This window comes from Glycine max, chromosome 19 (assembly GCF_000004515.6).
Source record: "Glycine max cultivar Williams 82 chromosome 19, Glycine_max_v4.0, whole genome shotgun sequence".
NCBI classification, from domain to species: Eukaryota; Viridiplantae; Streptophyta; class Magnoliopsida; order Fabales; family Fabaceae; genus Glycine; species Glycine max.
Window position 1 is genome coordinate 36015960 of NC_038255.2, and position 13388 is coordinate 36029347.

The window sequence follows — 13388 nt, forward strand, 5'->3', positions numbered from 1 at the left end:
GAAAAAATTAATTGGTAGTTAAAAGTTGTTAAGCTAACTAATTAATTTTTTTAAATTTTTACTAAAACTATATGTTGAAGTAGTTAAAAAATATAAAATAATGGAAATTAAATAAACATATTTTTATATAAATTTCAAATTTATTTTATGGATAAAAATATATTTTGAGGTGTTATAATTAGTTTCACAATTAATTTTAAATTTTGTAATTTTTATTTATACATAAATCATTTCTATTACATTTTTAGTTTTAATTTTTATATATTTTGCATATGAAGTATTCTACTATTAATTTTATACTATATCTTAAAATATTTTTATTCAAGTTTAAAATAAAGTTAAAAAAAAACACTCAAGCAGGCATTATGTTTTTATTATGTTAATTGGTGTAATAGTTAAATAAATCATTCAATATAAAATTATTTTTTTAAAAATATAACATTTATCATTATCAATTATATGAAGTGTAATGTTGAAATAATAAGTTAAATATTATAAATAATAAAATGATTAAAATAAATAGTATAATATAAAAAACATATGAAAATTAATAGTGCAGTGGTTCGAATAAGTAATATGAAAATTAATCTAATCATCAACCCAATAATACTGGATCAATAGATTAAAAAAAATCTAATCGGTAAGTCACTTATTAACATGATATATTTTATTAATTTTTCAATTGATAAAAAAAATTAAAAGTTATTGATTTGTGGAAGGTAACTTTAAACTTAATGGTGAAAAAAAAATAGATAAACTAAAATTATATTTATGTCAAAGTAGTATAGTGAATTGCACTCATTTATTTTTTCTCTCTGATTTCCACAAAAGAACCGTATTAATGTACACCAAAAAAAGAAAAGAAACCCTCTTCTCCGTCACTTTTCCACCAAAGTCAGCCAGCCGTTGCCCTATTTTCTCTCATTTCCAATTGCAAACCCTACGAGCCCGGAAATCCGAATCGGATACTTCACCCGTGTACACAATTTAGCCAACAAAAACTATTGGACCAAAATCAGACGGCTCGTATTTTAAATCTGATTTATGAGATACAACATGAGCCCTCTGATATTCATAGTACACTGTACACTTCTATTAATACTAGAAAATTCCACTTGTGCCTAGTCCATCATCATATACACAGCACCAATCACTCTCTTCACTCTGCATTGGGAAGAAGCAAAACAGAGCAAGAAAGAAAACGTGTGATCATGTCTTTCTCACATTCCCCTTCTTCATCATCTCAAGCTCATAGTCCTCAGAGTAACCCTTTAATCCCCGCAAACTGCTGTCTAGAACTTGGCAAACGAATGCAGCAAAGCACTTGTCACAACTGTGATCAACGAGGACATTGGTCTTATTACTGTCCTTCCAAATCCCCCAAAACCAAACCTTTCTCACCCGGAAAAGATTCCACTGTTCCCTCCAACAAGAAGATACAGTGCCCTTGTGGCCATGGCTCTTGCGTAATCAAATCACGCTATGGCAGGGACTACTATGCCTGCCCCATCAAAAGGGTATGCTTCTAACACTTCCAATTTTTTAATTTTTCTTTTCGTGGTTATTATTTTTATGATGATGATGTTTAGGGGGAAAAATGTACTAAAGAGGTTGTTAAGTGGTGCAATGAAGCAATTGTTGAGAGAGATTTTCAGCCTCCACCTTTTAAGTATCCTCATTGTGCATGTTCTGCCGGAGTGTGTAAAAGGGTTAAGGGTACATACTCTAAGTACTATTTTATTTGCCCTATTAAACAGGTATGATTACAACCTTCATTTTCTAATTACTATTATAGTTTGACTTGTTATTATAGTTCTTTTTTCTTTCTTTCTTTTTGAGTTGTTGATTTTCTTCGAAAAGATTTGTTTAGTACCAAAAGATGGATCATTTTGGTGCCTCTGAGCTGCATGATGTATATAGGAAGTATCTTTTTTCGGTTATCTTGAATTTTATGGATCATGGATCTAATTATTACCAAACAGGGTCAGGGATCTTGTGGATACATTGTGTCAGAAGATGACGTTAAATTGCTTAGTAGAAAAAGCACTGTTCCTGTCCAGCAAAGTAGGCAAAGAACTCATGATGATTTTTGGGAGGGATGCCTAAATGATGAGATGGGTGATGAATTGGGTAAGGGAGATGGTTTGCATGTACAGATCAAAAGGATGAGAATCGCAGACAGTCCCGCGAGTCCATTTCCGGTGAATTTATCCGAGACTCTGGGAAAAAAAGATGCAGGTGCAGCACTAAATGCAGCCAATTCAAAACGTGATGGTTTTCCGGATTTGGTGTTTGATGATGATGATGATCTAGAATTTGCAAACTCAGTATCATGGGAGACTGTTGAGGCAGAAGCATTTCTGTTATTATCCTGTCTATCAACACCTTCAAGGATCTGTTGGCGACAGATTATGTTTCAGAGGCGCATTTTCTCTAATGTTTCATTTGGTAATATGTACTTTATTCTTTCTTGCTTCCTTTGTTTTCATAATATGTTCCTTTCTTTCATGTTTCCTTTATTTTTCTGCTTCTTTTGGAGCAAAGTTACATCATTTTGATTACTTTCCTAATTTCTATACTAATCCAATAGCAGGTCCTTGTAATTATTTTCCTCAAGTAATGGTGCTACTTTTTTAGCTATGGACCACAGTCATAATAATTTATACTTGTAGGAAAGACATCCTTTAGACTTGCTCTTTGTCTTTCTTGTTCAGCTGCATCAGCTCAATATTAAATTTATCTCATGTTACAATCAATTTAAGTTGAGCCTAAGAAAATTGATTGTGTTAAGTTATATATAATATCTCTTGATCACAGAAATAAACTTTGACAGTAGTTTAAGCATATTCACTTACAAAACTCTATCTGATGGAGTAGTCTCATATGTGAAATTTGCTTGATCTTATCCTATAGGTTCTTGTCCTATGGGTTGGCTAGGCCGCCTTCTTTTCTTCTATCCAACACAAAGCTTGAAGCACCCCACACCTCTGCCCTTTTACTGCTGTGAGTATGATTTCAATAGTTTTATGTGTTTGTGTCCACTTTGATTTAGTATTATTCAGGTTGATTCTGTCTCTCTCATCATTACAGGCGTTTTCCCATCCTATAATCCAATAATTGTTCCTAAAAAGACAAGTATTCCTGATTGTCCTGTTGAATGTAACCAGCTTGCTATCAGCAGAGTCAGTCAACACACCCAACTTTCAACTGTTAAAACTGAGGTTTCTGGAGATGTAGTTAGTCCCAGTAAATCACCAGATGGTAAAAGAAAGTCAATATTGTCAAAGGCACAAAGGCATAGAGAAGTGGTCTTGTTTACACAGCAACGACTTCTCATTGATCTAGAGACTTTGGCTCCTCATGAGCACGAGTCCATGAGAGAGGCAGCAAAGAACACTTTTGAATTATTAAATGTTATAGGGGTTGATTATAAACAATTTTCTGATAACGTCTTGGACTATATCAACTTTGTATCATCAATTGCAGAAATAGATAGGTCCATGGAAAATTCCCTTACTATGGAGGAGCGTATTAAACTCTTTGAGGAGGAGAAAATGAGATTTGTTCAACTCCAAGATGACTATGTCAAGACCAAAGCTTTGCTTGAAGCATCATATCGGCATAGACAATTGCTCTGTGAACAGGTCTCTAATCTCAAGGCCATGCTCAATGAAAAACAAAAACAATTAAAACATCGTGAGTTGGAGACCTTGAAGATAGAGACTCATCTTCGTGATTTGAAAAGGAATATATTGGAGACTGATGCAACGTTGAAGGAAAGAGCTGAGCAAACAGAAGTGGCAAGGAAGCATAGTGAAGAGAGACAAGCAAAGCAAATTGCAGCTAAGGAAGCGCTTGCCAAGGCAAAACTTGAATTGGAAAACTAATTACTCAATATTAGTGAAGTGTATGTATTACAGTTTTTGTCAATAGTGTATAAGTAAGCTCTGTCTCTTCCTCCTCCAGAACTATGTAGGGTTTGTCTCCTGTTTGTATCAGGTGTTGTTGGTAGGTTTTGCTTGTAACATTGGCAACTTGATAAATGTAATTGTTCATCGTAGAATCATGTCCTATGTGTGTAATGTATGCATCATATAATTATCTAAGCCTTCTTCTCTAAACTTGTTGCTCTCCACCAAATCCAACCTTTGGGTCGGCCACACTTCATATCAAGCTTAAGTTTTTACACATTGCACCCCCTCTTAATTTGTTATGTTTGTTTCCCATCTTTAAAACTTTGGTCACAACATAGGAAACTAATCATGTTACTTGTTGGACGTTATGCAGTCTTTGCAATCTCAAATCTTAAATTCAACTTCCTTTTTGGTTGTCATTTATTGAGGAAGAAACACTACATTGGTTGTTCTACAGAGAAGGAACTATACTATCGTGATTCATGGGCAAACCAATAATATATCATTCACAATTTTTCATCAATAAAGGATTGACATGGAGGTTCAGAGAATCAGAGTAAATGACAGAAGAGAACATAAATTGAACTAATACAAACAAAGAGAATGAGTGGAGAAAGAAACAGTAAGTGAGAGAGAGTTAGGACTAGAAGGAAGAGGAGAGAGAGTGCCTGAGAAAGATTGAGGGCGGGTCCCTGTTTGAACTTCGTCGGAAACAGGAACGGACATCAACACAGCTACACGAGAGCAAACTGGAGAGACCAAAAGGATGTAACATCTTTCTACTTCACCCGGTTCCCTGAAGATGCAACAAAGAAAGATTTGTGGCACCATTTCAAACAAGCGGGCGACGTGAGGGAGATTTTCATCTCCAGAAAAAGAAACAAAAATGGTAGGAAGTATGGATTCGTAAGATTCAAAGGGGTGGAGGAAGTGCACAAATTAGAAAGGAAGTTAGACAATATCATCTTCGGTGGGCTAAAGATGTATGTCAACATCCCAAAATTTGGGAGAGCTAAGTCTGGAAAGTCACAAACAACAACTAGGGGACGAGAATATGTCGAGCAAAATGAAGAGGAGATTAGAGGTGCGTACCCGAGAATGAAGCCAGGAGTGTCTGCGGAAGTGAAGCGATGATCGTACGCAGATGTCGTGGCGAGGAATACTCCAAGACCAGACCAGAGGAGAACATCAACCAAGGAGGATTACACATGCCATAGTTCGCGATCATCGGTGCACCTTGACATACCTTTGAGAGGGGAAAATGGCTCAATGAGGCATGGGTAGGGTGACTAAAAAACTTGGCCTTGTTTGACAGAGTTGAGGATGACATCTTGTGGAATATCGGAGCTAACATATCGAAATACATAGGTGACGACATGGTTTTGCTTCTTGGCCTCATAGATGACAAAACATGGCAAATGATGGATGAAGAAGATAAAGGAGGGGTTTCGCTGTTCCACTCCTTGGAGACGAGGAACCTGAGGATGCGCTCCGGTTATAGGCTGACATGGGTCCATTGTTGGGGAATACCTTTAATAGCTTGGGACACGCAACAAATTAAGAAGATAATGGCCAATATCAGCGACATGGTGGACGTTGATGACGACGTGGAGGAACTTAGGAAGCTGGATATGGCACAGATCCTAATCAAAACGCCATGGAAGCCATTACTACAACATACCGTTAATGTACACATCTAAGGGGAGAAATTTACGGTACATATAATGGAGGAAAGTGGAAGTCCCTTTAACACTTGCCAGTGCCGGCGACGGACCGAGTTCAACTCATCGGAGGAAATCCAATCAGAGGACAGCGATGCCGGCACACCGCGGAGGGTAAGTTCGCTGACGAGGCAGAACGAACATGGAGTGCAAGACATGGCGGCGTCAATCGGCAACCCCACCTCATCGTCAGGAACGACAGACAACAACCGCGCGCCGGGAATGGAAGACAACGATTGTGTGACGTTAACCACTGGACGCAACAACAAGGTTGACCCAAAGGACAAAGCAGTTGTCTAGTGGGTCTGTGCGTCGGTCCAAGGAATGATCCACACTGACAATGCGCAGGCTACCCTAGCGGAAGCACTGATGAGTTGTTGTGGGGTCACGGATGCCCAAGAAGGTACCATGCATGAAAACGCGGGAGCGCAGAACAAAGGGAATCGAACCCCTATAGGGAGGAGAGAGAACTTGCATGAAAGGGGAAACATAGAGGTGGAAGGGGATGTTGGAGCTTTGGGGAAGAAAACTTTTGACTTAAAGAAGTCACATGACCAGGGGGATGAGGATATAATGGGGTTGGGCTTTGCTAATTACACCCTCAGCAAAACATCATTTCAGCACATTGATAGCCCACCGAAACCCGAAGTAGCCCCAAATAACTCGTGTAGAGTTTATTCCCCAAAAAAAGGGTGCAAAAAGTAATCAGCCCAAACCTGCGTTGAATGTCTCCCAGACGCAGCCACTGTTCAAGACGAAGCCACACCACATCCACACTTGCAGGAGATCGTACGCAAGACGACTAATGACCAAGAAAAAATCATAATCTGCCATGACCACACATCAACACAAGCAGTGCTTGAGGAAGCAAAGCCAACAAATAATCATATTCAAGAGGCAAAAAATTTATGGAAGGTGGCAACATATTTGGGGGTTACCTGTGGGTCTTTGCAAAGGAACTATGTGCAGTAAATACTGGAAATGGAAGAAAAAGATATCAAAAAGGCAGAGAGATTGGGAAATAGGAGGAGGACCCCATGAACATTATCACATATAATGTCAAAGGGTTAGGGAGGGAGGTCAAATGGCCAGCAATCAGAAGGATGGTCAACAAACAACACATAAACATGTTGTGTATCCAGGAAACAAAAAAGGAGGTAATTGAGAGATCTATGTGTCAAGCTCTATGAGGGGACTTCGAAATTAGTTGGGAAGCATATCCCTCATCTAATTCAGCAGGCGGAATTCTATGTATATGGAGTGAGAAAACTTTTAAGGTAGAAAGAAAGGTCATTGGGATAGGTTTCATAATGCTGGTAGGGAAGTGGCTTCAAGAGGCACAACCAGTTCATATCATCAACATCTATTCGCCTTGTGATATTCAAAGTAAAAGAGTGTTATGGGATAGGGTTAAACAATTGAAAAATGTAAACCCTGGGGGATTATGGTGCATATTAGGTGATTTCAATAACATCAGGACTCATGCAGAGAGATTGGGTGCATGTCAGAAGGGGTTGGTGGATGGTAGCATTATGGAGTTCAATGAATGGATTGTGGAGCTGGAGGTAGAGGAAGCGCCATGGATGGGTAGAAAATTTTCATGGTTTAGACCAAATGGAGCAGCTAGGAGCAAGCTGGATAGCTTCCTGGTATCCCCAGAATGACTTACCAAATGGCCTGGAACCACACAATACACATTGGATAGGAACTTCTCTGATCATTATCCATTGTTGCTTAGATCTAAGTGTGTTGATTGGGGTCCCAAACCTTTTAGGATCCTTGATTTTTGGCTCTCCGACAACTCATTCAAGAACACTGTTCATGAATGTTGGACCTCTTATCAGCATAATGGTTGGGGAGCGTATGTGCTAAAAGGAAAAATTAAAAGACTCAAAGAAAGGCTCAAGGTCTAGAATAGAGAACAATTCGGGGATACTTTCAAGAAATATAAAAAGATTGAGGAAGATTTAAACAAGCTGGAAGAGGACACAATTGACAGACACCTAGTTCCTCATGAATTGGTGTCTAGGAAGCAGCTTCAGGAAGATTTATGGGTAGCAGCTCAATCACATGAGTCCTTGCTAAGATAGAAGGAGAGATCTAGGTGGATTAAAGAAGGGGATTGCAACTCTAGATATTTTCATCTGATGATCAATGCAAGCCGTATAAATAATTGTTTGAAAAAAGTGATGATTGACGGATCTTGGAATGAAGAGCCGACAACAGTTAAAGAGGCAGTCAGGCTGTTCTTCTTGCAGAGGTTCCAAGAATATGATTATGATAGACCTCGATTGGATGGTATATGTTTCCAGACCATTGGTAGCCAACAAAACGATATGCTTGTGGAGCGGTTTCAGGAGGATGAGGTAAGAAGGGTTGTTTGGAACTGCAAGAGTGACGAAAGTCTAGGCCCAGATGGACTTAATTTCAAATTCATCAAACAATTCTGGCACATTATTAAACCTAATCTCCTTCGGTTCTTGGATGAATTCTATGTTAATGGAATTTTTCCAAGGGGCTCCAATGCATCTTTCATAGCCTTAATTCCTAAGGTAGTGGATCCACAACTGCTGAACGATTACAGACCCATTTCATTGATAGGTTGTATATACAAGATAATGGCTAAGGTTCTGGCTAATAGATTGAAGAAGGTCATGCCTCTTATCATACATAAAAGGCAATCAGCATTCATAGAGGGAAGACATATGCTACACAGCGTGCTGATTGGAAATGAGGTAGTTGAAGAAGCTAAAAGATGCCAAAAGCCATGCATTGTATTCAAGGTTGATTATCAGAAGGCGTATGATTCTGTTTCTTGGGATTTCCTTATTTATATGATGAGAAGGATGGGTTTCTGCACCAAATGGATTCAGTGGATAGAAGGGTGCCTAAAATCAACACGGTTTTGGTAAATAGCAGTCCCTCATCTGAATTCTTACCTCAAAAAAGACTTAGACAATGGGATCCATTATCATCTCTATTCTTCAACATTGCGGCTGAAGCCCTAAATGGGCTCATGTCACAAGCTATGGGAAAAAGGCTATTTAGGGGTTTCTTAGTTGGCATAAACATGGTGGAAATTAGCATCCTCCAATATGTGAATGACACAATTTCCTTCGGTGAGGCATCTATGGAGAATGTTAAAGCAATCAAAGCAATTTTGAGGACCTTTGAACTTGTATCAGGCCTCAAAATTAATTTTGCTAAAAGTAGTTTTAGTGCATTTGGTGTGTCAGATCAGTGGAAACTTGATGCAGCAAATTATCTCAATTGTAGCTTGATGTTCTTTCCTTTTGTTTATCTCGGAGTTCCTATTGGAGCAAATCCAAGAAGATATCAGACATGGGACCCTATCATTAGCAAGTGTGAGAGAAAATTAGCAAAATGGAAGCAAAGACATCTGTCTTTCGAGGGAAGAGTGACTCTCACACAGTCAGTCCTAACATCCATTCCTATCTATTTCTTTTCATTTTTCAGAGTTCCTAAAAAGGTGGTGGACAAGTTGGTCAACTTACAAAGGAGTTTCCTATGGGATGGGGGATATGAGCAGAACAAGATAGCTTGGATCAAATGGGACACAGTGTGCCTCCCAAAAGAAAATGGGGGTTTGGGAATCAAAGATATCAACACTTTTAATCTAGCATTGATGGGTAAATGGAAGTGGAACTTATTTCAGCACCAGGGGGAATTGTGGGCCAGGGTACTCGAATCCAAGTATGGTGGTTGGAGGAGTCTAAATGAAGCACCTCGAGACAATAGTGAATCCATATGGTGGAGGGACCTAAAGTTGATGACTCAACATCCGCAACATAGTGAGACAATGCAAAATTCAACACTATGGAAGGTCGGCTCTGATGACAAATTTAAGTTTTGGGAGGACAATTGGATAGGTGGAAAGGGTTCGCTATTAGCTAAATACCCTAGGTTGTATAGCATTTCTTCTCAGCAAAACCAACTTATCCAGCAAATGGGAGCTTACAAAGACACAGGATGGGAGTGGGATTTTAGGTGGAAGAGATCATTGTTCGATAGTGAGATAGACATGGAGGTGTCATTCCTAAAAGATGTCGAGGGCATTAGAATTCAGCCTCAGGCTAGTGATGAATGGGTGTGGGCGGTAGATCCATGCGGTCAATACTCGGCTAAAAGTGCTTATAATGTGCTTAGGGAGGAGACATCAAAGGAGATCCACAAAGAAGCTTTAGAGGATCTGTGGAAACTCAAGGTTCTAACTAAAATTTCTGCTTTTGCATGGAGGCTACTCAAAGATAGACTACCGACAAAAGTAAATTTACGAAGGCGACACATTGACTTAGATGATACCACTTGTCCTTTCTGCAGAAGCATAGAGGAGAGCGCAAGTCACTTGTTTTTTCATTGCAGCAAAATTCTTCCCGTATGGTGGGAATCGTTGTCTTGGGTGAAATTGGTGGGTGTTTTCCCACATAACCCAAAACAACATTTCCTCCGTCACATATATGGAGTGACCGAGGGTATAAGGGCGAATAGGTGGAAGTGGTGGTGGCTAGCATTAACATGGACCATTTGGAAGCAAAGAAATTACATTATCTTTTCCAATGATACCTTTAATGCCAATAAAATGCTAGATGATGCACTTTTCTTACTCTGGACATGGCTCAGAAATTTGGAAAAGGATTTTGGCACGCACTACAATCATTGGTCTAGTAATCTTAGTGCAGGATTTCTTAAGTAGCTGAGGATAGGAAATTAGACTAATAATCCACCCTAGTCTCATCTATGTATCCAGAAATTGGCTCTTGTCAAGACTACACTAAGTCTAACTTGGAACCAATTGTTTCATCTTCAATGTATCTTTTAGTACCTCTAGTACTCAATTAATATACATATTATCTTTTGCTGATAAAAAAGAGAGTAAATGATAGCTGATAAATTGTCATTAATTTATGGTGAATTTAATTAGTTAATGAAAGCTTTGCAAATATCGATCAAGATAAAAATGTTTAGGTTCTTCACTGCCATATATCATCTTTGCATCATCTTAATTGTTATATTTCCTTTGCTTTGCAAAAAAAAAAATCTTTGTATCATCGTGATTGTTATTGTTTGGGGTTAATGAAGGGAAGGATATTGTAATACATACTATGCACATTGAAAAAGAGATAGGTGAAAATTTTGTTGAGTTTAATTTTGATATATTATTGTAAAGAATCTATACTGTCAACTAATTAAAAATGACTTTTATATAAATTTGAAAGTAATAATTACAAAAATAAACTTTGTTACCTTATATGGCAATGCATGATTAGATTAATGTGTAAAATACTTTTATACCATATTTGCATTCTAATTGGGGATTTAGGATATGAGTGATCATTAATAATCCGAACAAACACATGTCAATTTTAGACAAAGTTCTTTTTAGCGATAAATTATAAAACTATAATTCCATATGTAGAATCATCATGGTTACAATTTTTCTAAAATGATTATTTTTGGAAACTTCCGAGTAACATACAAAACATTTCATTTGGGTTCTTTGAAACACTTGATAATTATATAAAAGTGTTCCTAACACTTGCAGTGAAAAAATTAAGATCTATTTTACATTTAAAATATACAATAATAATAAATAGAGAAAATTATAGATTTGTGTACCTGGATGCGCGTTCATGAAGTACTAATTTCTTTTCAACGGTGTTGTTGAGGTGTTTGGCAAGTGTATCAAATCGCTCTAAGTAGTAATTCTCGGAAGTCCGGGTATCGTTTCCACAGGGATTTTATTGCACTTTATTGAATACTCTTTAATTTGTAAGTAAGAGGTAAATAGTAAAAATAGAAATAGGCGCAAAAGTAAATTGCTACTACTAAATCAAATAGTTTAGAAAGATAATTGATAGAAATGCCAAGACTGGACAAACTCAATTGGCCTACGATGCATGTAATTATGATATTCATTACCAATGCAATTGTATTAGTTCTACCCACATCTATTAATTGTACTTGTCCCAAATGCCTCACGATGACAAGCCTATTTTAACTACCTATCTCCCAAATGCCTTTGTGAAGATTCAATAATTAAAATGCATTAAGGTTAAATTCTAGATGTTGCTAAATGCATGGGCATTGAGTTATCATTCTATGCCTAGCAATGCTAACTCGATGATCCTTTTCTTAATGTGTTCTATTAGGTGTTACCCTTTCCCAAGCGTATAACCCCTAAAACAGATGCATGCATTAATTCTTAAATCCTTACTAGGAAATACCCTCTCCCGAGCGAATAAAACCCAAAAGAAATTTAAGACATAAATGCAAGATAAAAAGAAAAGAATTAGAACATAAAACCTGGAATGAATCCTCTTTGCATTGATAACTCTTGAAGTATACCAGGCCCTAGCTAGGGGATTAGCCACTCATGGTCATTGAGGGCTTACAACTGGGGGTGAAAGAAAGAAAGGGTAATAAAACAAAGAATATAAAGAGAAAAGGGAGAGCTCAGGCTTGGAATGCTGAGAGGAGTGCTCTGAGGCGAGGTGTATGTTCTCCATTGGTTTGGATCTCTATTTATAGGTGCAGAAATGAGCTTTGGGCCTTCGAAGGCGCGCTTAGCGCGACACCGCGCGCTTAGTGCATTCAGATCATGCGCTTAGCGCCTGCCACAGGCTTAGCGTATGCTTCTGTTGGATTGCGCGCTTAGCGCGTGTAACGAATCCTGCATCTTCGAGCTTAACGCCTCGCTTAGCGCCTATACTACCTTGCACGCTTAGCGCGTGACGCGTGCTTAGCACGCGTGTTGGGCTAGGCCTGCTTCAGATTTTCTTCTTTTTCCTCAATTTCTGCTGCCTTTTTGCTTATTGTACCTTCAGTTTTCATATCTACGTCCAAAAATTCAACTTAATTAATTTTCTAGCTTTTAATCACAAATAACTGCTAAATAATAATTTTTTAAGCCAAAATTTGACTAATTTTCTACTATTAATTCACAATTATTTAGCAGTTATCAAGTGTAAAGACTCTAGGTGTATCTACACCGAGACTTTTAAGGTCTAAAACAAGACTTGAAATTTTCTAGTTTGTATCTTGTGTATTTTGCCTTCAGTAGATGTTTCTATTTATAATGTAGAAGAGAGATGAATTTGAGTCTTTTTCAAAGAAAAAAAAAGATTTAAAATAATTTTATATCTCTTTATCTTTGTAAAAATTAGCATGATCTCCTATATTTTATTTGAAGAAGCTTCCTGGTATAAGACAAAGATAATTCACAATTAATCACACGACTAGTTATGACATATAGCAATAGAATATTATTTTTATTTTATGGACAACTTTCACATTTATAAAATAATACTCCCTTTTTTATATTAATTATATCCTTGGTGCGACCATAAAAGTATAATAATATTCCACTAAAATATTTATGTGATTAAATTAAATTCTCTAATTTAATTATCAAATAAATTATTTTCTTTTGCAAAGATTGAAACACTCAGTTTAGTGTGATCCCGTAGGTTCAATACTAAATCAGTACTAAATTAATCATAATTAATTTGCTAATCAAGGTGGGCGTCTAACAACACTCCTTGACCTCTAGATAGCATGAAGTAACATCTTTTATCTATAAGAACCAATAGAAGAATAATGTAATATTTCCTTCCATCATTTATAGTTTAAGATTAACTCTAGAGTATAATATTATTGTCAAACTCTAATAAGCTAACACATTTAATCAATGAATGACTTAAGAAACTCTTTTCTTCTTTCATTCAATTGTCCT

The 13388-nt window shown here is 37.3% G+C and overlaps 1 protein-coding gene across 1 annotated transcript; it reads left to right on the plus strand.

Moving 5' to 3' along the window:
* Nucleotides 1-870: 870 nt before the first annotated feature.
* Nucleotides 871-4121, plus strand: LOC100802558 (uncharacterized). Its single transcript, XM_006604146.4, has 5 exons — nt 871-1517; nt 1590-1757; nt 1983-2448; nt 2914-3003; nt 3091-4121. Exons 1-5 carry the CDS (start codon nt 1212-1214, stop codon nt 3885-3887), a joined length of 1827 nt encoding a protein of 608 aa, XP_006604209.1. The 5' UTR covers nt 871-1211; the 3' UTR covers nt 3888-4121.
* The last annotated feature ends 9267 nt before the right edge of the window (nt 4122-13388 follow it).

Excerpts from the sequence above, each read along its gene's own strand:
- LOC100802558 (XM_006604146.4), top strand. The coding sequence starts at position 1,212 with ATGTCTTTCTCACATTCCCCTTCTTCATCATCTCAAGCTCATAGTCCT. Across the intron at positions 1,758-1,982 it reads TTATTTGCCCTATTAAACAG|GGTCAGGGATCTTGTGGATA; the intron begins GTATGATTACAA and ends ATTACCAAACAG. Across the intron at positions 2,449-2,913 it reads TTTCTCTAATGTTTCATTTG|GTTCTTGTCCTATGGGTTGG; the intron begins GTAATATGTACT and ends CTTATCCTATAG.